Source organism: Oryza sativa, chromosome 2 (genome assembly GCF_034140825.1).
Source record: "Oryza sativa Japonica Group chromosome 2, ASM3414082v1".
NCBI lineage: Eukaryota > Viridiplantae > Streptophyta > Magnoliopsida > Poales > Poaceae > Oryza > Oryza sativa.
Window position 1 is genome coordinate 9945576 of NC_089036.1, and position 25900 is coordinate 9971475.

The following is a 25900-nucleotide window of genomic DNA, read 5'->3' on the forward strand; positions in this document are numbered from 1 at the left end:
AAGGATTCTTCAGCCACCGAAGTCTAGATGAAAATCTGACCCTTGCACAACATATTAGTAAGCGGCTTACTGAGAATACCGAAATGGCGAACAAATTTCCAATAATATCCCACCAAACCCAAAAAACTACGTAACTCCTTGACAGAGGTAGGTGTAGGCCACATTTGCACTGCTTGAATTTTCTCCTCATTAGTGGCCACTCCATTTGGACTAATGACATGACCCAGATATGATAACCTGCTGTGCAAATGAGCATTTAATTTTCTTAACTTTGAGCTGATGCCTAGTGAGAATCTGAAAAACAACCCTCAAATGATTAACATGTTCCTCCAACATACGGCTATAGATCAGATTATCGTCGACGAAAACCAAAACACAACGCCGCAAGAGTGAGGATAAAATGTTGTTCATCACCCCTTGAAAAGTGGCCGAAGCAATGGTAAGACCAAAGGGAATGACACAGAATTCAAAGTGGCCATGGTGAGTACGGAAGGCAGTCTTATGCTCATCGGCAGAATTCATCCGTATTTGATGATAACCCGATCGAAGATCAAGCTTGGTAAACCACTGTGCACCCGATAACTCATCAAGCAATTCATCAATAGTAGGAAGGGGGATACTTACTCTTGACCGTAATTGCATTCAAATGACGGTAATCCACACAAAACCGCCACGTGCCATCCTTTTTCTTAATGAGCAGCACTGGGGAAGAGAATGGGCTTGCACTAGGCTGAATGATTCCCTTATTCAACATCTCAGTAACTTGTGACTCTATCTCATCTTTTTGGGCAGGGGTATAACGGTAGGGTCGCACACTAACAGGTTGAGCCCCAGGCAGCTAAGGAATGGTATGATCAAATGATCGCGAAGGAGGCAAACCAGATGGTTCATCAAAGATACCAGAGAAGTCCTGAAGCACCTGCTGTACACTGTCCGGAATAAACTCCTGTTCTGGTTTGCTATGTGAGACACATAACTGAACAAGATGAGCCACGGCTTGCTTAGCTTGCAGCTGTTTCATTTGACGACCAAGCAGTAAGTTACACTGAGAAGTCTGAGAATTAATTCCTTGCAACAAAATAAATTGGCCTTTCAGTGAGACAGTAAGCTGTTTGGTGGCCCAGTTCACTGTCATGGGACTATGCGCCGTCAACCAATCCATGCCCAAAATCAAGTCATAACTGTTAAGAGAAAGAACCCTGAGAGTTGTATTAAACACATACCCCTGAGTGCTCCATTGACAATCAGTAATGGCAGAAGTACAGTGCAAGATATTTCCATTAGCCACTTGGACAGAAATTTGCTGTGGTTTCCTCTGAACATTCCTTAAACTGTCAGCAATGGTGGAATTCAGAAAACTCACAGAACTGCCAGAATCTACCAAGATGAGAACCTCCAGCCCCTAAATTTGACCCACCATTCGCATGGTGCCATCAGTTTCAGAACCCAAAACTGCTTGAAGAGATATTGCCATCAATGCACCATCGGCCGACACTATGACTCATCTTCGAGAGTAATATCAGCCTCTTGTAGAATACTGAAAAGCTCTTGAACTGCATGCAGTTGCACTGAAGTAGAGCATTTATGAGTAGGAGACCATTTTTCAGCACAGATATAACAAAGTCCTTGTGCACGCCATTGTACCTTGAGAGCTGAAATCTTGTCTGACGGAGAAGAAGTCGAGCGATGGGGCTCAGTACCCAGACGGTCTTCAGTGCGATTACTCCCAACTGTTCAACCTGGGGGTTGAGGTAGTGGCCAAGCCCCTTTCATTGAAGGCTTATTGTTCAGATGGCCATCAAATTTCTTTGGTTCACGAGTTGATTGTCCACCCGACGACTCCGCCGCTTCTTCCTGTAAAGTAGCAATAGCAAGAGCAGTTTCTAGATCTCGAGGTCGTTGCAGAAGAACAGCATTGTGAATATCCTATCTTAAACCCTCAGTGAACCTATGGATCAGATATCTCATACTCACTGCTGGATCATAAGCTAACAGGTGATTCATCAACTCATCAAATTTCTCATAAAACTCCCACACAGTCCCTATCTGCCTAATTGTATCCATTTGCCTAATCAATTCATCATGTTGATCCCTATCGAATTTGTTAGCTACTGCTACACAGAAATCCTCCCAAACTGGAAACCGAACATGAGCCCTCGATGATCTAAGCCAGGAAGCAGCTCTACCCATGAAATAGATGGTGGAAACCCACACCCATAGCCCTGGATAAGTGTTGTTCACATCAAAGTAATGCTCACATCTCATGCGCCAATCTTGCGGGTCTGATCCGTCAAACTTAGGGAAATCGAGTTTAGGTACTCTGTGATTGTACTGCCGATTCCCCTGATCCAAATCACTCACCCCCCATCAAAATCGAAATTCTCCAAGGATCAAAAGGGAATTCGATTGGAATCAGACGTACCCTTGCCCAGAGAATGGATCAGGGTAGTAACTACACCCGATGCCTTTCCCCGGAAATTTTGATGAAGACGGTGGCCATTGGCCCATTTCTCCGCGCCCTCCGCCACAGCTGCAGGCGAGGTAGCCGTCGGCGTTGGCAGCAATGGGGCCTTCCTTTCCTCGCCCGTCAACGGGACCCGAGGGGAAGACGCCGCCGGTGGAGCTTGCTTCACCTTGTTCAGGAGATCCACCTGCTGACGAAGGTCGCCAACTTCTTCATGCAGATCCTGCACAGCCGCCTCCACTTGTGGTCTCCAAGCACTCACGCCTTGATCCAGCTTGATGATGGCGGCCTGCGTATCACCTTGAGCTCGATGCAGCGACACCAATGACTCCTGAATCTCACCCAGCACCTTGCCAAAATCAATATTTTGCTTCTCCATAGCCTCCACTTGAAGCTGCAAACGAGAGATATAGCATGGCTTCTCCAGGATTAACAAGCTCTGATACCAATTTGTCACGGCACCCTAGCTTCGCGCTGCAACAATGGAGGATTCAATAGGATTTTGGAAGAAATTGGAAGGGAAAAGGAAGAACTCAGAGAAGCAGAGATAGAACAGAGAAGAATTGAATTAGATGGGGAATTCTGTTTTTACATCGTTCAATTCACATCTCTTCTCTGCCGATCCTTATATAGCAATGTGCCATTGGATCTCTCTCCCTTACATGTGGCCCAGTCAGTCACTACTGGGTCCACTCACTCCCATGATAGGCCGGATTGGGCCGCTGTTCACGACGCGACTTTCCGAGCCCATCTTGGTGTGACGAAGAAGCTTCATCGCTTGTCTGATCAGGAACAGAAGGTGACGATGCCGTGACAGAAAGTCAGCTAGTTGTCCTTATTTGGTAGAGTACCATTTTTCACTCTGCAGCAGAAAATTGGATGGCTTTTAGCCCTTCCATGGCTTACTGCAAACTGCATGCTGATTTATTTCCTTGTTCTTAACACAGGCAGAGAAGGCCCAATTGCTCAAACGCTTTTCAACTTCATTCTTGAGGACATGAGATCCGGTCCAACTTCGGTTCGCATACCTGTCTCCTACTGAAATAAATAATAAAACATGTATTATTAGAAACAATTACTAGAATCCTAAAACTAATCACATAAAGTTGTATATTTGCATATTTCAGAAGGTCTTAGTTGGAGCCGTTCTGGAGTTGCAACCTTTGTGCTCTCAGACATCTTAATCCTGAACACAAATCTTTGCTATCCAGATTCTATACCTTAGGCATGGGATGCAAGGATTGGTAGCTGTTGCCCAGTGTAGAGAAGATTTGGATAATGTACAAAGAAACCTGTGAGATTGTTAATTTTGTACAGGTTTATCATGTCTTCAATACCTCATGCTGCAACACAAAGAAAAAAAAAACAGTAGCATGCAAGTCAGATTGCCAGAACCATGAGTTCAAGCCGCTGAAATAAGTCAGTAATTATGGTTACCTGTATTCAGAATGACTAGCTCCAATTCAGCGACATCAATTTGATTCAGAGTTACTGCTGCTTTCTTTGGGCGTTGTGTTTGATTAATCTTATCAGGCTGGAATGGTGCAAATGTTTGCTCCTCCTATCACATATTTTTTATTTTGGCAAATCTTTCTACAGGGCATCGTGACTTCGCAGTTTTAGCTGTAGAACACCACGCAAAGTGACTTTTGGATGAAACACTTTTCAAAAGTTGGATATTTGCTGGTGGACACCGCACCCATTAAAATAATAATTTCCTGGTGAGTAGGAGAGAGAATCGCGTGAAATATTAAAAATGCCCTTGGGCTCACATGTTACCTCTCTTATCTCTTCTCTCTATCCCCTCCTTCCAGCGCCACATTACATCGCTGCCACATCTCGGTGGGAAGATGAGCGTGCGCGACGGCTTAGCATGAGCCCGTCGGTGATGGGTGGCGGAGAGGGTGGCTCGGCCGAAGGCCGAGATGGGTAGAGTGGACCCTCCTGCACCTTCTAGAGGCAGCGGCGTGGCTGAGGGTGGCTAGAGGTGGCAAGTGCCATGGCTGGCGGTGACAGTGGGTCCGGGACGGCGACGACGACGTGGCTATGGTGGATGGTGGCTCGATTAAAGGAGAGGGGAGGGCCTAGTGACTATTGGGAGACAGCTTGGAGCTGTGCGGCGGCGAGGACCCGAGGTGGGCGGCTGTGGCTCTCCGCTCGACTTCCCCTGAAATTTGTTGAGGGAATGGAGTTAGGGAGGTCTTGGGAGCATGATGGCGCGAGGAAAAGGGAAGGGACTCAATGAGGCGTTGGTTTGCTTTTTGCGGGGGGATGCGGCATTGCTCTGGCCGACGCAAAGCAGTGGCGGTGGCATGGCGCAGGTCACCAGTGCCGGCGTGGAGATGGTTGTGGCCTAGTTGATGGATGGCGACACGGCAAGGAGGGTACGTGCCAGGGAGCTCGCCGTGAGGGCGAGGGCAGCGACCTTCATGTGGGTCAAGGGCAGCGTCGCCGGAGCTACGCCGGTCGGATTTGGAGTGGTGCCGCCGCCACCGTTCCCTATCGTTGTCATCCGTATCGCCGGGGGAGTGGGGTGTGGAGGAGGAGCTTCCGGAGGCCACAGCTTGCTCTGACACGATGCAGTGCTAGGAGGGGATAGATAGAGAAGAGGCAAAGGAGAGCTGACATGTGGGTTGAATGACATTTTTGACATTTCTCGTGATTTCTGTCTCCTCACCTAGAAATTATTATTTTAATGGGTCGTGATTTCTGTCTCCTCACCTAGAAATTATTATTTTAATGGGTCGTGATTTCTGTCTCCTCACCTAGAAATTATTATTTTAATGGGTGCGGTGTTCAGCAGCAAATATCCAACTTTTAAAAGTGTCTTCTCTCAAAAGCCACTTCGCGCGTGTCCTACGGGTAAAACCATAAGTCACAGTTACCTGCAGTAAAATTTGCTTTTATTTTCTGATGATGATGAGTGCCCTAACATGGGCCATGGCCATAGTTTGTTAGGAAGGAAGTGGGCTACTCGGCTTCCCATTCCAGCTCGGTTGGCCGGTCACCTCAAATGGACCCAGTCCCTAAAACCATTTTCTTTTATTTGTCCATTGTTCTTGCGTTTCATCAATTACACGGATTGGTATATGCATATTGTACAGTCAATCTCGCAAAAAAGAAAAAAAACAAATATAAGAAGAAAAAAAACACGGTGAGACACTATAATTGGCTTTTTGTTAAATAATCAGCGTATTATTTTGTTTTCATCTAGGTGAATAGTTATATTTATGACACCATATTTTACACTAAGGCCTTGTTTAGATCTCAAAAAAAATTGGCCAAAAACGTCACATCAAAATATTTGGACATATGCATGGGGCATTAAATGTGGGAAAAAAAACCAATTGCACAGTTTGCATGTAAATTGCGAGACGAATCTTTTGAGCCTAATTACGTCATGATTTAACAATGTGATGCTACAGTAAACATTTGCTAATGATGGATTAATTAGGCTTAATAAATCTGTCTCACAGTTTACAAGCGGAATCTATAATTTGTTTTGTTATTAGTCTACGTTTGCTATTCGTCTGGCTTGTTTTCATACGGCGTTCATTGTACCTTTGAATGTCGAGAGTGGGACAGTTGGGGTGGGAAACCGCTGCAGCCCTGGCGTCATCCTCCGAAGACTCCACCTCGGCAGCAACGGCACCATTACAGTTGAATACAAGAGCGATAGACTTGAGGGCTGAAAGATGGTGCAGCCCAACAACCGGACCACCATGGACATCGAGCTGCCACCTTGCATACAACCAGAGTTTCAGCCTTTGGAGCTTTGGCATGGCTCCTGGTTCAAACATCAACCCCACTACCGAATCCCGAATTTCAAAATTGAACTTGCGTAAATTCTGGAAGCCTTGGCCGCTGATGACCCACCTCAAGTTGGAGACGTCAGAATTTGTGTCCAAGGTAAGAGATTGCAGAATGGGTAAACTTGCAAGGATCTCAAGGCCTCCCACTCCACCAACTTCTACACGTAGGCGGGTGAGGTTGACGAGCGATGCAAATTGGCTTGGTATGGTAGGGAACTCATCGTAAAAGACAAGTCTCCGTAGAGGGGGAATGAAACCACAAGAAATCATCAATGAAGCTATGACATCAGGGTTGCTTAATCCCCGCGCAAGACGCAATGATTGGAGGCTGCACTTGACAAGCTTGGAGAGAGAGGAGATGCATGCTGTCCTGTGGCCCTCCTTGCTGTTATCTTCGTTGGAATCTGACCACCAGATTCGAACATCTCTCAGTTTGCTCAGCTCACCTAGCCCATAGATAGATTTTACTGATGCTCTATCTAGATCAATACCCGACAACACCTCCAGAGCTTGCAGATTTCCTATTTCGTCAGGCAGCGGCACTCCAAAAGGGATGAGAAGGTGCACCAGTTTCTGTAGCTGGACAATGCTTGCAGGTAGTTTTTCAATACGAGTATATGCCAGATCAAGTGTTTGTAGATGCTGCAGCTTACCAATCTCTTCTGGGAGCTTGTGGATACCTCCTTTGATTCTCAAGTACTTAAGTTCACAAAAATGTCCAACATGTTTAATATAGTTGTCCCCCAGACGAAGTTTTATAGCCAGCACACGCAGGACTTGACATTTTGCAAATTCTGAAGGGACTACTGGCAAACTTTCATGCTTAAACATATGCAATGATCGGAGATGGGATAGGTCCTTTGATGCTTTAGGCATCTTCGAGCCTTCAGAAAAGCCACTTTGCAGGGATAACCTGCGAAACTTATTTGAAGTATAGTCACTGGGGTCACTATTATTCAGTATGGTAACAAAATTCTCCTCCTCAGCTTGTGACACAATAAAGTCGAGTATGACATCGTGTATTCTGCAGATTTTCACTCTACCATCTGCCCCAATCTTTGACGGTTGTATCATGCTTCTGTTTATAAGCTCATGCAAGTAGCTTTCTCCCGACTGCTCCGTACATGCTCTGCTCTGTCCAAGAATTAATCCTTCAGCTACCCAAAGCCGTATCAAACGTCTAGGATCAATATTAGAATCCTCTGGAAAGACACTTAAATATAACAAGCACGTCTTCAGATATTGAGGAAGATCAAAATAACTGAGAAACAATATCCTCTTCATTTTGTCAACAGGAGAATCTTTCTCAACCATAGAAGAGATAGAGTTCTTTATTTTGGTCCACACTTCCACTGTCGGATTCTTATTGGACAATAACCCAGCTATACTGATAATGGCTAATGGCAAGCCACCACATTTCTTCAAAATTACACTAGCTGCTTCCGTCAAATGTTTGGGGCAATCTTCGCTAGAAAAGACTCTTCTAAAAAATAATTTGCAGGAGTTCTCTTCACTTTGAGGCATGGCTTCGTACATATGCCCCACAAAGTCGCAACAACATGACTTTGCCACATCTCTTATGCGTGTTGTAGTAATTATTCTACTCTTGTTGTCATTGGCAGGCAAGGCTGACTTCAATTGTTTCCATGCATCTGTGCTCCAGATATCATCAATGATGAAAAAGTACCTACGTGGAAATGTTGTGGGAGTTGCATTAGTAAGGTTGCTGCATTGCAACTTCTGGTATTGTATTATTATTATTTCCAATGCAAAAATATATCATATTTTCCCTACGCACAAGTTAATAAGTTTATTAGACTGAAAAGTGCGAAGGCCAAATGTGAGAAAAGAATATCAAAATACGTTCTTTATTACTCTATTTTTTTAACTCGTCATTTGGGACACATTAATCTCATATTCTTTTTATACACATGTTTGATCATTTTTAATAGCATATTCATAAAAATATTAAAAGCAATAACTGCATGAAAGTATTTTTCACGACCAATCTGCTAATGTCATTTTGACACATTTATTTTTAGTACTTTTGTATATATTCCATATATTTGGAAATTGTATTTCCCTAATTCTACAATATGCTATCTTTTTTAGCGAGTGTATAAAAATAGTAGTAATACAAAGGAGAAAGATACACAAAAAAAATTCGAGTTTCCCCCATTTTCTTCATCTTGCTCCGCATCACAGCCACTAGTCCACCCCTTGGTGGAGATATTTAACCATTTGCCACATTTAAATGTGGCAATTAACTTTTTGCCACTGGACCCATATGTCATAGACACATGTGGACCCACATGTCATTGAGATAGGGGTGGCAAATAGTTATTTACCAAATCTAAAAGTGGCAAATAGTTAAAAGCCCCTGCAGGTTGCAGTCTCAGGCACACCACCGTCATGATTTTACGAGGTAGTGCCTAACACGTTGGCCTTGCATGCCCTCAACTCGAATGATATCTCAGCCAACATGCATGGTGGCAGTGACGGACATAGCTTATATAGATGGGGCGGAGAATGGAGATGCTCACTCGATAAGAGCAATCGAGCACAACACATATCGTATTAATAGTTCATTCGTATATCTGTCTCAATTTGTCAGGCGTTTATACCTTGTTATACCTAAATTTGATGACCCATGACTACTATAAGGGGATAAGGAGGTCTTGAGAGTGTGGGGCGACACGAGTCATAGTTGAGTCGGTCGACCCACCCTGCCTAATGGGTGGATCCACCCCTGCATGGTGACCTTTCTCTGTTGGCAATCAAACACCACATTCCACTTTAGGTCATGTTGGGTTAATTCCCACATGAGAGAATTGAAGGAAAATAATTTCACATCACAATAGATAAGAAATAAATCTCTTTCAAATCTCCCTTAATTTTATTGTGAGAGGGATTAACTGAACAGTAAAGATGACAATGGATCTTACGCTAGCTATTATCTCGGTTATGTCGATGTCAACCCAACCCAACCCCGTCCAAGCTCACTAGCCAATCAGGAAAAACTTTTGAGTAAATGGCATTTATGGTACACGAACTTGTATGGCAGGTGCAAATAGGTACAACAATAACTTGCAAATTGTTTATTCCGGTACAACAACTTGGCTAATTCGTGGAAACCTAGGCCAAAACAATGCACACAAGTAAAATTGATCTGATATGATCCCAAAATCCGGCAGACCTATGAAATAGGATCCTAGATTGGGAAGGACGGGGTGGGGGGAAGGGAAGAGGGGGGGGGGGTTTCGCCAGCTTTAGAGGGATGGTCATGTGAGGAGGCGCGATGAGCAGCGGAATGGGTGGGCGGCAAGGCGACGGCAGCTCCACCGAAGCCGCGATGAGCAGCGGAATGGGTGGGCAGCAAGGCAACAACAATGCCACTGAAGGTCTGAAGCCGCGAGGTCAAAGAGGGCGCAGATATAGGGGGAGGGGGCGGGGGACTCGCCAGCATTGTTGACAAGCTCCAACCAGCTCGCGAATTGTTCTAAGTTAATCATGTTCACAATTGTTCTACTAATGAACACAATTGTTCTAAGTTAATCATGTATTTTTTTCTACTAATGTCATTCACGTTACCAGTTAAATAAATATAATTATTATTTCCAACTATCAAAATGAAAAGGTGTAACTTATATAATTCAATCCGAATAAATGTGTATAAAGGAGTATGTTTTATACTTGAAGCTAAAGAAGTACTCCATCCATTGTAATTATAGTAATCTAGTGGAGTATTAGACACAACCTAGTAACCTAGTACAAAGTTACTAGTAGTAGTATGTTGAATGCAAGAGATTGGTGGAAATCAATTAATCGTTCAATTGGGAAATGGCCTTGGGATGACCGACGGTAACAACTTTCTCTTTCAACCTTAGGATCGAGATCCAATGTTCTAAAATAATTAGGGTGATATGGCTAAACGACGGAATAGAAAAATATTATTAATTACACAAAGTGAAGATAAACTATATGTATTGGCTTATATATAGGAATGGAAGAATGGTGGAAATCAATTAATCATTCCGTAGGATTGGGAAGCGGCTTTGGGATGACTAGCAGGAACAACTTTCTATTCCAACTTTAGGGTCGAGATCCAATCTTCTAAAAGATTTGGGGTGATGATGCTAAACCAATGGGCAGAAAGAAATACTATTAGTACTAAATAAGGATGAATATATAGGTTTATAGGATTAAGAGTTGCATTAACTTGCTAAAAAAAATTGATATACTCTCAGTTGGTTAAATCATGCAAATATATACTCCAATGGCTTGGAAAATGTCACAAGATCCATACTACCAAAATGTTCTACAAAATTAATTCATAATATTTTAATCGATGCTGTTGAACAATAAATCATGTATGGATAATTACCTCTTGTCTTCTAAGTTCTTCCTCAACTTCGGTATAAGTTGTTCCATCTCCCAGTCGTTTGACTTTTCATACTCGCGCTCGTTAATCTGAAAGAGTATGTCTCTAAGAAGCTTCTTGATATCAGGAGTCCGAGATACAGAGACCATAGCCCGACAATCAAATGATTCATCAATCTTGTGATACACCTCCATAGCTAGAGTAGTCTTGCCCAACCCTCCCGTTCCAAAGATGGACACCACCTTCAGTTGCTTCTCTTCGCTCTTTATCCAGCCAATTATCTGTTCCCGAGGCTTATCAATGCCCACAAGGTTTTTGGCTTGCTCATACAAGGCTGGTACTCGAGGATCCAAGCGCACATGTTGGGGTGCAACCATGAGCCGATCCGCGATCTTATACCGTTCATGCCTCTCTTTCTCTTCGATAACACGTTCCTTGAGTTGTTTGATCTCATCTCCAATCTGATGGTTCTCCCACAGCTTCTTCATCTTGCGCACGCCCTTTTGCAGGAGATTAGCATTGGCATCACCACTGCTGTGGTTTTGCAAGAAGCGGTCGATGCAATCCTCGATGTCGTAGGATAGCTCACGCACCTTGTTCCTCCACTCCTTGGTCTGCACATCGATCTGGTCGTCGTCCATGTCTCCCAGCCTCTGCAGCACGGCGTTCATGCTTCCCAGCTCGTCTCTGAGCCAGCGGATGCCGCTCTTGACGCCCTTGAGATGGGTGTACTCGTCGGTGAGCAAGGAAGCCAGCTTGGCTATGACGGAGTTCATCGCCCCGGAGGAAGCGCTCACCGCCGCACCAGCCATCTCGAGCACGCGAGCTCCAGATCTGGAACGACGACGCTCACTGCTGCTGCCGCCGTGTGGGTGTGGACTGTGGAAGTGTGGAGTGGGGTTTGGTGGAGGACAGGAGGAGAGTGAAAGGTGGAAGAGATTCTCCGGCCGAAAGGCTCACGCGCTGGCGACGCATTGGACGGAGAAATGGTCATACACTCATAGTACTATTTTTTGTTTTTTTTAATGGCCAATCAATAATAATTGATGACGGAAGTGAGAACGACCATTCCCAAGGTAGGAGTACATCCGTATCAGAATAAGCTTCAAGTATATGCTCAGAATTTGCTTAAATAAGCAAAATGTGCTTCAAGGTAGCATACAACCAATTGTTTGAGAAAGAGAAGCACCGGATCACAGGCCTTGTTTAGTTCCCAAAATTTCAAATTTTGATAAAAACGTCACATCGAATCTTTGATACATGCATGAAGTATTAAATATAGATAAAGAAAACTAATTGCACTATTTGCATAGATAGCTCGAGACGAACCTTTTGAATCTAATTAGTCCATGATTAGCCATAAGTATTACAGTAACCCCACATATATAATGACAGATTAATTAGGCTTCATAAATAAGTCTCGTGGTTTCCAGACGAGTTATGAAATTAGTTTTTTCATTCATGTCCGAAAACCCCTTCCAACATCCGATGTGACACTCAAAAATTTTCTTTTCGCGAACTAAACACACCCACAATTCACAGGGAGAGATAGGGAATGAAATGAGATCACAGCATCTTCCTGACTAAAAAGCTGGAGAAGACATAAGAAAAAACATAAAGGAATTTGCTCCGTTTATGTCATTAGGCAAGATCGGCCTGTAATGTTCAACCGATACACAGTTTCTGGTAATGAATACATCAATATGGGCATCTGAATTTCCAAATGTAAAATTTAAGTTTCTCAAAAATGGAGATGATGCCGCCGCCGCCGCCAGGACTTTGTCTATTTAAATGCTCACAAAAGCCTGCATGAGTTGTGTCAATTGTTATGCCGATAAGCTTGAATCCGCATCAGACAATAGAACACTCTCGTAGGGAACAAAAAATAAAAAACAAGCAATGTCTCACCTGACACGATTTTTCTCATCACAAAAGAATGGTGTTGATGACTGATAATCATCTGTCCCAAAGTACCTATCCCCAAACTCACCCATCCCAGGGATGACGCGGAAATCATCATTCAGACCAAACTCGATTTCTGATGTCACGATCTTCACTCTTGGAAATCTCTTGCTGACCACATGCACTCCTTGGGGAGCCTGGAACAATTCCAACAGTTTTTGTGGTAAGCTCAATGGTTATCAACCGCCACACAATAACAGCGAACGTGATAAGTTCCAACATAGCAAGCATGTACAGCAATGGTCATAAGTTCCAGACTGCACTTCGAGAAGTAACTTGTAGAGAGTTATCCACTGTGCCCTCCATTAACTGTTCAGCAATTTGCCGAACAACAGATACAGAAAGTTGAAAAATGCAGTAGATATGCTTATTAGCTAGCAATTGTGTTCACCAAACCAGTACAAGTGAAGTATTGAAGTAGGCAGAATGCGTAAATAAGATTTAGCTTCCACTAAAGGACAACCTTGTAAGAGGAAAAGGAGACAAAAAATATTATATCTATTATTGTACCAAAACAATCAGATTATGAGCTTCAATAGAGCACATATGCAATCCATGCAAATAAATAAATAATGAATCCAAAGTCAGCACTTCAGTAGACTTACTGATATAAGATTCAGAAAAATAATATTTGTTTCCTGTACACCCTTTTTCAAGAGTAGAGATATAGCTTGAACAGCTGAATTTCCTGGTATGATGAAGAAGATAAGACTATATGAGATGAAACGAATATCCAACAGTAGAGCAGGTGCGCGAAATTTCAGCAAGTCAATAGACAAAACAATGTACATTATATGCATGAGATACATTGAGAACATCACAGATGACACGTGAAATAGTTTGAAAAGGGACAATTTGCCAAACTAATTTTGTTGCAAAAGTACAGAATCCCCACATTTGTTTGCTCTCTTTTACATGAGATAGGTGGAGGCAGAAGTGCTCCAGTGAGCACAAGAACAAAATTCATGTAACAACAGGAAGGATATGTGAGAATCATCAACATACCTGTTCCCAGTATGGGATCCAACAACAGCACATGCCTGTTTGCAATATCTTTCGGTAAATTGTGATAGATTAGCTGCAAGGAATCAAGAGCTTAGTAATTTGACTAACTCCAACAAATAATGCCAAAAGTAGATTAAACCAAACCTGTTTGCCATTGTCTCCTTCCCTGTGAATAAGAATCTTCCCAATTTTTATACCTTTGCAGCATGCCCGCAATGCATTCTCCATACTCTCACCACTGGAGAGAAGTTGCAGAAAATAATTAACATAGTTATGCCTTTCTATTCAAAAATTTATGATGTGCTTTACTAACAAGATACTTGACAAGGAATGAATCCAAGATTATGAGTTGCTCAAGAAAGCATGCTTAGTAGTGACTAGGATAGGGTTTATAGGAATGTAGCCCAAAGGCCAGGCTAAGGACACTGAATTAAAGTTTCCAATATTTTCTGGTACAGCATTTGTAAATAGCCGTGTCGCTCCATTTTATCATTTTGCACGAGTTATCAAGCAAAGAAAAGGAGAAACATAAAGATATCGCTGACAAACATGATAGTAGCATGGTACAAAATAAAAAACTTTCCAACTGAGTTCCAAGTGTGATCTCAATTAGAGTCTCAAGTGAGTGCAAGATCAAAATATCAAGAAGTTACTACCTTCTAATCACTGAGATACCACACAATCTTTTGGAGAACTCTACCCCAGTGTAAACCGATCCTGCACGCATAAATAAGGGCAAAGATATAAATTAATTGCAGGAGAAAACAAATGCATATAACTCCATGATTCTCAAGAGAACAGAACTATGGAGGTAAATAATCTATAACCCCTTCGGATAGAAGTCCTCAAGATTTACCTTGGTTTTGTCTGTATTCAGCTAATATGAAAATGAAAATGAGGACAATTACCCTTGTTTGGGAAAATTTGGAAGAGCAAACAATGAATGGTTACAAAATCTCAATGTGAGAAGTTTTATGCGAGAAGATCAAACAATGAATGGTTCCAAGATTTTAGAAAACATGAACCCAACAAATAGATGCTTGTTGCCATGCGCAATTATCAAATGATGAGTAACAAAAACAAAAGGAAAAAATATGAACCATGATACTGCAACCCATACAAACTTAACGCAGAATGACATGCCACATTATGTTTAATCATAATCATTAGAAACAGGAGAATAAATTACTATGAAATATATAGCTTGAATTCAATGGAAAAATACTAATACAGGACATTATGTTTAATCATGTACTGGTCCAGATTCAGCATCTTAATACAACTAGCAGCGAGCAAGATTCTCTGCATTTGAAGAGATAATTTGTAACACCAGAACAGTACAAGGAAGACAACGAATGGTCACAGTGCAATACTACCTACCAGTTGGAGTTATGACCTGCTTTTCCTTGAATGGAAGATGACCAAGACCATGCTCAACAACCTATATTCCACAGCAAAATTCAAGCTACCATGGGAACTCATACAAAAGAAAACATGTCAATTGCATTTTCATACTGACCAATCGAATCAACCGATCAGCATAGAATATGAAATCATGTGTTGTTGTGGCAGCATCCCGTATTATTGTGTGCATACCTCGTATCTGAAAGAAAGAAGAATTGAAATGCTAATATTTATATACGCTACAAAAATCCAGAAATAATTGCATTAACATTCAATATTATGAGATTATCAAAAAACAATCGGTTTTATAAGAAAAAACTGCAGCACATTTATGGTCACATGAAGTACCTGATAAGTAGTCTGAATGACATACAAATTGGGGTGTACTTTACAGAGATCATGTTGACCAAGCTTAGTACGAATATGCTGAACTATTAAGTCAATTGCAACATCATTATCGCCACCTCGTGGGATGATAATATCAGCATACTTCTTGGTTGGGAGGATGAAGTCTTCAAAAGCAGGCTTAACAAACTTTGAGTACTGTAAAACATAAGTAGAATTAAGTGGTTAATTTCAAAAAAGAATCATCAAGGAGATCTGACCTAACAACTAAGATTTGTAAACATGTTAAATAAAAACAGCTCTAGTGAGTAAAAAGGTATGTGACCATGTAACCTGATCTAGCACAGTTTTGATATCTCTACCCTTCTCAATGGTGTCACGTCGAATCCTCCTTGTTAATCGCACATCAGCATCTGAAAATTCAATAGGATGAAATACAATAAAGGACAACACATTCACAGGGTTCAATGGATAGCTACAAACTATTTTTCTTGTGAATTTACAGGCCCTGTCTATCAACATACGTAAGTTCAAGATAGTGATAAATTCACAAGAGTGATTAGAAGGATGTCTCTCAAGTTCTTTAACTAGGGGGCATGCGAAGTGGTAGCCTTGGTTGTTTCCTTCACAGCAGTTTATGCAATATACATTTGGCGACATTTGTGACTTCAAAAATAACTCTTTTCGTATTTAAAAAACAAATGAACAGTATTTCAAAATATGGAAATAACTAAAAAATTGTGAGTTGATACAAAAGAACTAGTAAATGAACAATGAAATCAGTGTTCTAAAAGTCAGCCCTAGGTGCTGGGTAGCCCCCACAATCAGGTATTAGATGCCTATATGGTGCATAAGGTCACTCTTGGGTATTCCTGTTGCTATTTAGTGTTATAGTGTCTAGATTGTGTGTGATATGCTTGCTAATTTCTTGGATTTTACTAGTACCAAGTGTAACTCACTGTCCAGGAAATAAGTGTACGACAGTAAGAGTGGTCCCTCCGTCCCATTTTAAATGCAGCCATGATTTTCTGTGCTCAATTTTGATCGTCCGTCTTATTTGAATTTTTTTAAAAAAAATCAAAAACATTAGTCACGCATAAAGTACTATTCATGTTTTATCATCTAATAATAATAATAATAATACTAATTACAAAAAAAAATTAAATAAGACGAATGATCAAAGTTAGGCACGGAAACTCATGGTTGCACTTAAAATAGGACGGATGGAGTACTTCCAATTCAAATCAAATAGGAGACAACAAAATTACATTATGCACATGTATAAACACAAATGTGGATAAAATATGGAAATAATCATACTGACCACACGTACAACTGATGATTACTGGTCATGGGCAAGAGCTAGAGATAATAAGACAGTTTGGCATGCAAATATTGATACCTGTGTCAACAAAGATCTTCATGTTCATCAAATCCCGGACACGTGAATCATGGAAAACCAGAATTCCTTCCAAAATAATTACATCTGAAGGATTGACCTGACAGAAGTCAAAATATTAGGGTTTCTCTGAAACATAAAGTAAAACAGATATGGATAAACAAAGAGAAGAATAAACTGTAATCAGTGATCCAATTTTCATGGATAAAATAATACTATTTGAAATTGTGAAACAATAAGGTGCTTAGTGTTTACTAGAAACTGCGCCAATTAAAACTAACTACAATATATTTTAACGAGGTTTATTTAAATATGTGCAACCATAGAGTTACTACATTTCAGATATACCACTACAAGGTGGACTTCGATATGCCACTGCTAAGTAGGAAAATTCTGACATATGCCATTATGAAACAAACTGGACACAATGTCCTTGTCCTCTCCCTTCGTCCGTTCCATATCTACCGTCCCCAACTTCTCCCTCATCAGCCATATCTACCATCCCCAACTTCTGCCTCATCGACAGGAAAGGTTGCTTTGCTGAAGGGATGTACTACTTCAGTGACTAGAACTTTCACCAATAATGGTGTACCCAGCCATGGCCTGTACAATTGGCTTGTCGCCTTGGATAAGTTCTTTTGAGTATTTGTTGTTAGATATATGCAGTAATGTTATGTGACATAGTTACATGCTTCACAGAGCCCGACAAAAACCATGCAGATAAGCTACGAATTTTACTGGAATATACTATCTCCATCCCAAAATATAAGGGATTTTGCCGATGTAATTATTGGATGGGCAAAATCCCTTATAATCACTCCCATGTCTTCACATTTCCCTTATATTTTGGGACGGAGTAAATATCAAATTATTGGATCTTTCGGCATTTCAAAACCATCACTTTTTAATGGAAAACTTCTGGTGGCAGATTGTATTAATAGGCATATATGAGTTCCTAACCAAAGCTTAAGCACCTACAAAAGGGAAATGAAACTTCTGTGTTCTGACTCCCTAGCTATCCAGCAGACCAGCACACAATTTTCAGCTACATTTCTCTTGGACAACTCACAAGATCTGAACGAAGACAAAATGATAGTATGATACTCATGAACAATGAAGGTTAGCTCAGGATTACTGCTATGACAATCCTTGTTCTTATGCTCATTTTTTTATAGAATACTTTTTTTATAGTTGTCGAGAGTTCAGTCATACTACCACTGTAGTGGTGGCTTAGATTCCAAGAGGGAATTCAAGCTGTGAAGCCTCACCAGGATGAGACTGTGCTACTCCAACAATCACAGCAGCTACGGGAGATGGTGAAGTAGATGAGATATCTCTAATTTTACCTACTCGCTAGTGTCATATAATAAAGCAACAACTTTGTACTGGCATATCCCAAAAATTAGTAATTATGTAGCATGTATCTAAATAACCCTTTCTACAAATATAGCTGCTATTTTAAGGAGAGTTCCTACTAACTTATAGATCACTCAGTTCATACAGCAGGCATAGATTAGAATCTTAAGGCTTTATTAGAAACTCAGGACGAGGAAACCTTCAGTTTACCAGGTGAGTAAATTATGATAGCACTGTAAAATAGTAGTACCTTTCTTGCACTTGCAACACTCTTATATGTTTTGAAGTTGTAATTAGGAATGTCCACAGCCTTGCCATGTTTCAAGTTCTCCATACAAGAGAGTAGTAACTCCGTATCAAATGCATCTGAAATAAGGACAGCAGCAGTAGCACCAAAATCAGTGCACAGCTCTAGTCACCAGCATACTTAGGCAAACTTCTTAGGAATATGCATCATACCTGGATGATCAAAGTTATAATCATGAACATGGACCAATTCCTCATCAGACAACCCATAATAAAAAGACTCCTGCAAAGAAAGATTGTAAACAAAATATGGCGGCAATATGATATTTAGCATAAAGGGGGCACATTCTGGTGTCTAGCAATACAGCACGATATACTAATTTGTACAATCTGTAACAAGCATGTTCGTAGAAAAGTTATCTTGTCATATTTGACACAGTATAAGTAATTAATGGAAATAGTATACAATAAACACATAATGCTGGCTTTAAATAGAGCAAATTTTCAGATGCACGATCACAAAAGTAACAAGATAATAAGGTTAACAGTGCCAATACAGAAAAATAAAGTAGGAGCAACTAGAAACTTGCTATGGAAAGCAGGGGGTACTATTCGATCACAATCAGACAGTCATGCCTGCAAGCCTACCACTTACAGCAGAAATGAATTATGTGAAGCAGTTAGCAATATAAGTATTATGATCATGGTTCATTGAAAGAGTGACAAGAAAAATCACTTTTATAACATTAAGAGTTTCGCGATTGAAAAACTAAAAATACCAAAAAAGAAACAGTATATATCAAGTATGATGTTACACAATATATCTAAGGCAGAGCAACAATTTCAGAAAACAGATACTAGGCACTGTGCCTTAACTGTATTAGCAAAGGTAAAGGTTGTACACTTGAAATATCATCTCGTGTGCATGATGCTAAACCATGAAATCAGGGAAAACATAATCCCATTTAGAGGATAAAATGATGTGTACTATATAACTATAGTATCCTAGATCCATGTAATGGATCCAAACATACCAATATCTAGGTTCTATTAACGACGAAAATACAAGGTTATTTTATTTGTGATGCGTGAAATATGGAACAAAGTAACTAAAAAAATGACAGTTCCATGGATGTATTTCACCTTAATACCACATATATTGAACTAAGAAATATACTATTAGTGGCATATGGTATTCAAAAGAAATTCGGATGACACAAATACCACAAGGCAAAAGGGACAAACCTGAGTAACAACAACTACACGCTGATCACGTAGCTGATCGATTATCATTTTGCATACAGTACTTTTGCCTGAAGATGCACCCCCGGCAACACCTGTAATCCAAACCAAATCAGGGAATGAAACATCGGGAGGCAAAAGGGCTACATTATGTACAACAGTCGATATTTACTGATTACTTGCAAAATAAACAGACAAAAACAGCACTGAGCAAGTACTACTAACCAATGACAAATGGCTCCTGGTGCCCATTCTCCACCCCTGAGGTCGTTGGTTGTTCCTCCCCTGTCATGGAGCCATTGATGTTAAGCTCATCCAAACGGAGCGTGGAGTAGTGGACCCCAGCCGCGGCAGCATCAAGAACCTCATCAACTGGTCTTGAACCCATATATTGTTCCAAGAACCTGCTAAAATCACCAGGACATATCAAACATAGCACCCTTGTAAAATCACAGCAGCTACAAAATAGAAAACATAAAGCAGACAACGTTTGCAACCCAAGAAAGAATGTGAAACAACCAAATCAGGACGCTGGCCTCACTCTACACGCCTCTTACTCCCAAAGATGCTGCGACTCTATTTTGGCAACAACGCCATCTTAATCCCCTAACATGATGAATTTGCTTGAAAAGAAATCATGTTCTGCCAACTGCAGGTAAAATTCTCTAAATTCTTTAAGATTTCAGCGGACACCGAAAAAAAAATAAAAACTGATTAGCAACATCACCACCACCACCACCAAATGCAATTAAATCATATCTGACAAGTACAGCAAACTCAAGAACGCATCGTCCAACCAACCGGGGCGCGAAGCCACGCACGGAGATCGCCGCCGCCGCAAGAAGTTGGCCGGGGGAGATCAACCAGAACCGTGCCCAGCCCCGGTGGCGGCAGATACGGGGGACGGACGGGGAGGGGAGCGGGAGGGGGACGAAATGGGAGAGGAGGGAGAGAGAGAGGGGTTGGCGAGTCGGTGGAGGAGAGAGAGAAGAGAGAGGAGAGAGAGAGAGTGGGGGGGAGAGGTGGAGGAAGAAGCCGAGGTCGGCGCCGGGAGACCTAGGCGGAAGAAATTCCGTCCTTTTTGCTGCCTTTTTTGCCCGGTGGAATGCTTTTATTTTATTTTATTTTTATTTTATAAAAAGAATGTTTGCTCTTTTTTTTAAGTAAAAAGGAGAATTGTGATTAAAGAATGTTTTTAGGTTGTGCTATTTTCTAATAATGTTTACTTAATTATTATACTCCCTCCACCCCAAAATATTTGATGCTGTTGACTTTTTACCGTTCGTCTTATTCAAAAAATTTAAGTAATTATTAATTATTTTTCTATTATTTGATTTATTGTTAAATATACTTTTATGTATATATATAGTTTTACACATTTCATAACAGGTTTTAATAAGACGAACGGTCAAACATGTTTAAAAAAATCAACAGCGTCAAATATTTAGGAAAGGAGGGAGTACTTATTTTGGAAAGATTGTAATTAATTGCAAGTTAAACTAGTCCCGTGTCGTTTTAATTTGTAGGGGTGAAATGGTTCTGAATCTGATTCATGAGCTATCGTAATCATAGCGAACTCTGAAGTTAGGTTGTAGTACCATATTTCAGGCAGCCGGTCGATTTTGGGTCCAAAAAACATCAACGCAGCGTCGCAGCCAGTACTTTCTTATGCTTTTCGCACCTTATGTACTATACACGTAGGATGTTTTTTAATTACGAGAAAATCTAAAAACTATTATTGACAAACGCCTCAATCCAAGAAATAACATCAACAAACCCAACTTCTTAGAAATATCATCTTACAAGCGTTTTTGTCCTAAAAATACCATTACCGTTAGATTTTTGTTAACATCTCTACGTTAAATGCTATAAAAGGGTCACTTTACCCATATGAATTGTTAAAACATGGCTAAAACTCATACTTTTTTCATTAGCATACACTAATTTGTAGTTTGCTCTTTACGCTAAATTATTGTACGTTGACCAAAAGAGAGTTTTAATCATCTTTCAACAATTCGTAGGGGTAAAATGGTTTGGTATAGCACTTAACGGAGGGCTACTAACGGAATCCTAACGGCAATAATATTTCTTGAAAAAAACACTTGTACGATGGCATTTCTAGGAAGTTGGGTTTGTCGATATTTCTTGGATTGGGGCGCTTATCCATAGTATTTCTTAAATTTTCTCTTTAATTATTATATATCAATTGGTTTCAAATTATAAAAGTTACAACCAATCCAACTTAAATATATTCATGGTTTTAATTCGAAAGCATCTAAAAGTTCAACAATATATGCGCTGGCGGGTAAATCCATATCGTCGCACACACCATATAGGGCCATAAAAAGTATTGCTCTCGTCACGTGGACCGACAATGATATTCATTATATATGAGTTTGAGAAACGCCTGACCGTATTTCGGTTAGCATCACAAGGCGGTGGGCTAGCCGGCCCAAGTCTCACCACCCCTTTTAATAAAAATGGATACGAAAGCTTTTTCATCACATATCCCGCGTTTTTTTTATTATGTATGGGTTTATTTAGGTTGTAACAATTTTAGTGTCACCTAACTGCTTCAAAATCACAAATCAATTATTTTCCAACAATAATGAGCCAAACATTATTAAAAAAAAAGATATGAACAAGGGACTAAATGAGTCACGTGTGAAGGAAAATCTTGCCAAAAAAAATCTACCGAAATAGAGATATAGACATCAAATTCCACCGATGAACCGAGCAGTACTAGTAGTAGTACAACCTAACAAGATAGGCAAGTGATCTCATCACATCAAAGCAAACCACCGGACGCTATATTGCGTGGTGGAGCACGTAGGGGTGAAATCGGGTCGGGTTCGGTCGGATCTCACTCTTCCCATATCCGAACCCACATTTTATAATCGGAATCGGGTTGGATACGGATAGTATCGAATACGGATACAAGCACGGATAATATCGGGCACAAATATGAGACGAATACATACCAAGACGGATACGACCACTATCGGTTATGAATATCTTTTTGGATATCAAGTCAAAGCAACGATCATCTATACTATATAGACAATAGCTATATATTCAACCAACCCCATATAACCATAATACGACTATATTATTAGGGCTTAAGATGTACGGGCAATACGACAATGAACAATTGATTTTTAACTGGAAAAATTGGAAGTTTGGTTGAAATTAGAACGATGTGATGGAAAAATTGAAAGTTTGAAGAAAAAATTTGGAACTAAACTCGGCCTGACATGTGATGAGCTGCTGACTTCCTGTTCCTGAAGAGATGAGGATCGGCTCTGGCAGCAAAGGCATGTAGCAGCGGTGGCCGCGGCTCAGCGGACGCAGCAGGTGGCGCACTGGTGGCGCTCATAGTCTCGACGTCATTGCTCAACGAGATTAGTGAACAGTAATTAGTATTTTTGGTTATTGGGTTGTTAGGCATGGTTTACTGGTTGATGGTGGTCATTGTACTAGTGGGTCTTTTGGCCACTAGTGCTTTATTGGGCTAGACATGTTATCCGGGTATTATCCAGATATTTAACCGAGTAAAACCCATATTTTTGCCGGATAACCCATATCCGTCGGATACCGTCCTCCCAAACCTGATCTCATATCCGATAAAAAAATACCCGTATTCAAACCCGCTACCCGTAAAAACTTCCGGGTACCCGAATTTTTGACCCAAAATTATCTCGAAATAATACGGTCGGGCGGGCAGGCGGGAAATACCCGCCCCATTTTCACCCCTAGGAGCACGAGAGGAAGGACACACTCACACACAGGAACAACAGATCATCTCATCTCATGTTTGGTGATGTGCTCCCCCTGTTCACCATAAATTAATCTAACATATTTTAGTACCATAAATCTCCATTTCAACGTTCTAATTCGATAGCACGTTCTAATTCTATAAATCTAGATATACCAACCGATATTATATTTTAGTGCTATAAATCTAACATGTTATATATTTATATTTATAGTTAATAGAATATGTCATGTTTTATGCTGAATGGTTTATTTTGGGACGAAGATATTACTAGTTTTTTATTTTGTTTGTTGGTGATCAACCCCAACCCAAGTAACCAGGAAATGGAGAGGGGCCCACGAGATCTGCACGCTGAGTCAGCTCATGCGTGGCGTCCACGAGGACGTACGCGGCAGCTCGATCGCACAGTACCAACGTAAATCCCCAATTTATAATTAGCTTCCTAATCGCCGTGATGCGGCTGTACATATATGTTGATCGATCAATTGCTCCAAGGACATAACCAATACGAAGGTGCTCGAGAGTCGAGACTCGTGTAACATACTCCTATCCATAGCTACCTTTAACCCTTAAATTTGCTTTTAAATATAAATACATTTTTTTATTTCAATCAATTACAACCGCTCCTTTTTATTTTTTCTCCCATACTTTCTTATCTCAAGCAACTACAACCATTCACCATTTAACTTCAACTAGTTTCTTAATCTCTGTGTATATATTGTGGAGTACTATTCTACTGGGGCATATTACTTGTTTTAAAATACAAAGAATTTTTATCTATTTAATTATATATGTAAAATAATTTATATTTTAGGACGAATGTAGAGCGATGATATATTTTGAAATGAAAGGAGTATTTCATTCGTTGCGTGTATACAGCACGTTCTGGGCAGAAGCTGTACGTACCATAGAGTATATTATTGCACTGATTATCTCGAAAGCACGTGCTCTCTTTTTGATAAGAAGCCTCACCATTCTTATCACCTCATCAATTGCAAGTCAAACTCAAATTCTCCCATAAATATCTAAACGCTGTTTGTGCGTTACACGTGTGCAGATAACAGGAGTATTTATTTATCTAACCAAGATGACCATGGCCAAATTTTAAAAGATCATTAAAAATTCACGCTGCTCCAAACCAAAGGATCTTCTTTTACCGACCTTTCCACCCTTGTAGAAATACTCCCTTTCTGGATGATGCGCAGTGAAAAGGAGAGGAGAAGAATACTCCAAGCATGAAAAAGCTTGAAAAGCATGCCATTGGCCGGGGGGCGCCATGATGGTGAGGACCGGAGGTGAAGAGATTTTTTATTCCTGAATCCCACGCAAAACGCGCAGCCTTTGTTTAGGTTTTATATTTACTTCTGGGGACCGAAGAAGTGGATTCCGTGGCCTGTGGATGTATTTTCTGAATAAAAGTGACGGGAGAGAAGGATGGAGAGGGTTTACCCTGGCCTCTCCTTTGGTATGGGTTGTAAAGATTTAGCGTGTCATATCGGTTATTATTTAGGGTGTTTGAGCATTATAAAAAACCAAATTATAGAATTTATCAGTAAACCGCGAGACGAATTTATTAAGCCTCATTAATTCATCATTAGCAAATATTTATTGTAGCACCACATTATCAAATCATGGAGCGATTAGGTTCAAAAGATTCGTCTCACAAATTAGTCGCAATCTGTGTAATTAGTTTTTTAGACTATATTTAATAATTCATACATGTGTTAAATGTTTGATGTGACATGGTGTAAAATTTTTGTGTGGGATCTAAACAGAGCCTTACTTACTGATTTTAAGACCTTGGATCTCAGCGCTGAGATGTGGTCATTTTTTGAAAGGATCAATTTGTCAAAATTGCTGGAAACCTTAGCCATCGGCTCTTTGCAAAGTTCAAAGAGAAAACATGGACAATGGCAGGCACAAAGCGCGCCTACTGGAGATGACTACAAATGTTGTATAGGCCGTCCTTGGCATTTGTTTTCTGTTTTTCTTAGGGGCTTTAATTCGTTCTCTTTACTCCCTCCACGCAAATTGGGCGACCATCTTCCATCCAGTCTCATTCACCCAACCAAACAAACCCTTATTGTACTACCCTCTCTCGGTTCTAGGCCCTAAGATATAGTAATCTAGTATGGGATAAGCTAGTATGGGATAAAACACGTCTTAGTACTACGAATCCCTCCATCACAAAGTATCAACCTAATATGGAATAAGGCTATGTCCACATTTTTGCACTACGATATGTGTCATCTAGTTTTAGATTGCTATATTTTAAAAATGAAATGACTAGTTAGCTTTAGAATCAGGTGTAAAATAACATAAATAATTGTAGCCCGCTGCTAACTACACTATTAATATTGCTCTTACTTTGATCGTGGGACATTTAACTTTTTGCTACCTTTAATATGTGACAATTAAGAATCTGCCACTTGTTGTCTATGACACATAAGCTCTTATGTGTCTATGACATGTGGGTCTAGTGGCAAATTATTTATCACCACTTGTAAGA

At 40.5% G+C, this 25900-nt stretch overlaps 2 protein-coding genes, 1 long non-coding RNA gene and 1 pseudogene across 9 annotated transcripts; 1 reads left to right on the plus strand and 3 right to left on the minus strand.

Annotated features, from left to right (window-relative positions):
* Positions 1 to 755: 755 nt before the first annotated feature.
* Positions 756 to 2265, minus strand: LOC136355413 (uncharacterized; annotated as a pseudogene).
* A 900-nt stretch (positions 2266 to 3165) lies between these two features.
* LOC112937948 (uncharacterized) lies at positions 3166 to 3491 on the plus strand. Its single transcript, XR_003240897.2, has 2 exons — positions 3166 to 3306; positions 3412 to 3491. It is a non-coding gene; the product is annotated as an uncharacterized lncRNA (long non-coding RNA).
* A 1839-nt stretch (positions 3492 to 5330) lies between these two features.
* LOC4328990 (disease resistance protein RGA5-like) lies at positions 5331 to 11560 on the minus strand. Of its 5 annotated transcripts, XM_066307977.1 has the most exons (4): positions 10661 to 11560; positions 6341 to 7963; positions 6026 to 6205; positions 5352 to 5573 (listed from the first exon to the last, which is right to left on the minus strand). In XM_066307977.1, exons 1-4 carry the CDS (start codon positions 11467 to 11469, stop codon positions 5534 to 5536), a joined length of 2652 nt encoding a protein of 883 aa, XP_066164074.1. In that variant the 5' UTR covers positions 11470 to 11560; the 3' UTR covers positions 5352 to 5533. The 5 variants fall into 5 exon arrangements, with proteins under 5 accessions (XP_066164073.1, XP_066164074.1, XP_066164072.1 ...); XM_066307976.1 differs by lacking the exon at positions 5352 to 5573 and adding an exon at positions 5331 to 5349 and having other exon boundaries at positions 6026 to 7963; XM_066307975.1 differs by having other exon boundaries at positions 5399 to 5573; positions 6026 to 7963.
* A 707-nt stretch (positions 11561 to 12267) lies between these two features.
* Positions 12268 to 20702, minus strand: LOC4328991 (uridine kinase-like protein 3). Of its 3 annotated transcripts, none has more exons than XM_026023369.2 (16): positions 20438 to 20702; positions 19842 to 20020; positions 19620 to 19711; positions 18588 to 18657; positions 18379 to 18494; positions 16776 to 16872; positions 15707 to 15786; positions 15377 to 15571; positions 15144 to 15227; positions 15005 to 15065; positions 14281 to 14341; positions 13769 to 13862; positions 13625 to 13697; positions 13225 to 13307; positions 12566 to 12756; positions 12268 to 12462 (listed from the first exon to the last, which is right to left on the minus strand). In XM_026023369.2, the coding sequence occupies exons 2-16, from the start codon at positions 20002 to 20004 to the stop codon at positions 12453 to 12455; spliced, it is 1470 nt and encodes a 489-aa protein (XP_025879154.1). In that variant the 5' UTR covers positions 20005 to 20020; positions 20438 to 20702; the 3' UTR covers positions 12268 to 12452. The 3 variants fall into 3 exon arrangements, with proteins under 3 accessions (XP_025879154.1, XP_015627173.1, XP_015627174.1); XM_015771687.2 differs by having other exon boundaries at positions 20418 to 20702; XM_015771688.2 differs by having other exon boundaries at positions 19842 to 20023; positions 20418 to 20521.
* Positions 20703 to 25900: the final 5198 nt, after the last annotated feature.

Coding starts and splice junctions, on each gene's coding strand:
- LOC4328990 (XM_015769709.3), bottom strand. CDS start 11,469: ATGGCTGGTGCGGCGGTGAGCGCTTCCTCCGGGGCGATGAACTCCGTC. Junction 7,964..10,660: donor AAGAACTTAGAAGACAAGAG/GTAATTATCCAT, acceptor ATTTCCACGTAG/GTACTTTTTCATCATTGATG.
- LOC4328991 (XM_026023369.2), bottom strand. CDS start 20,004: ATGGGTTCAAGACCAGTTGATGAGGTTCTTGATGCTGCCGCGGCTGGG. Junction 15,787..16,775: donor GAAGATCTTTGTTGACACAG/GTATCAATATTT, acceptor TTGAATTTTCAG/ATGCTGATGTGCGATTAACA. Junction 15,228..15,376: donor TCATTCAGACTACTTATCAG/GTACTTCATGTG, acceptor TCTTTCTTTCAG/ATACGAGGTATGCACACAAT.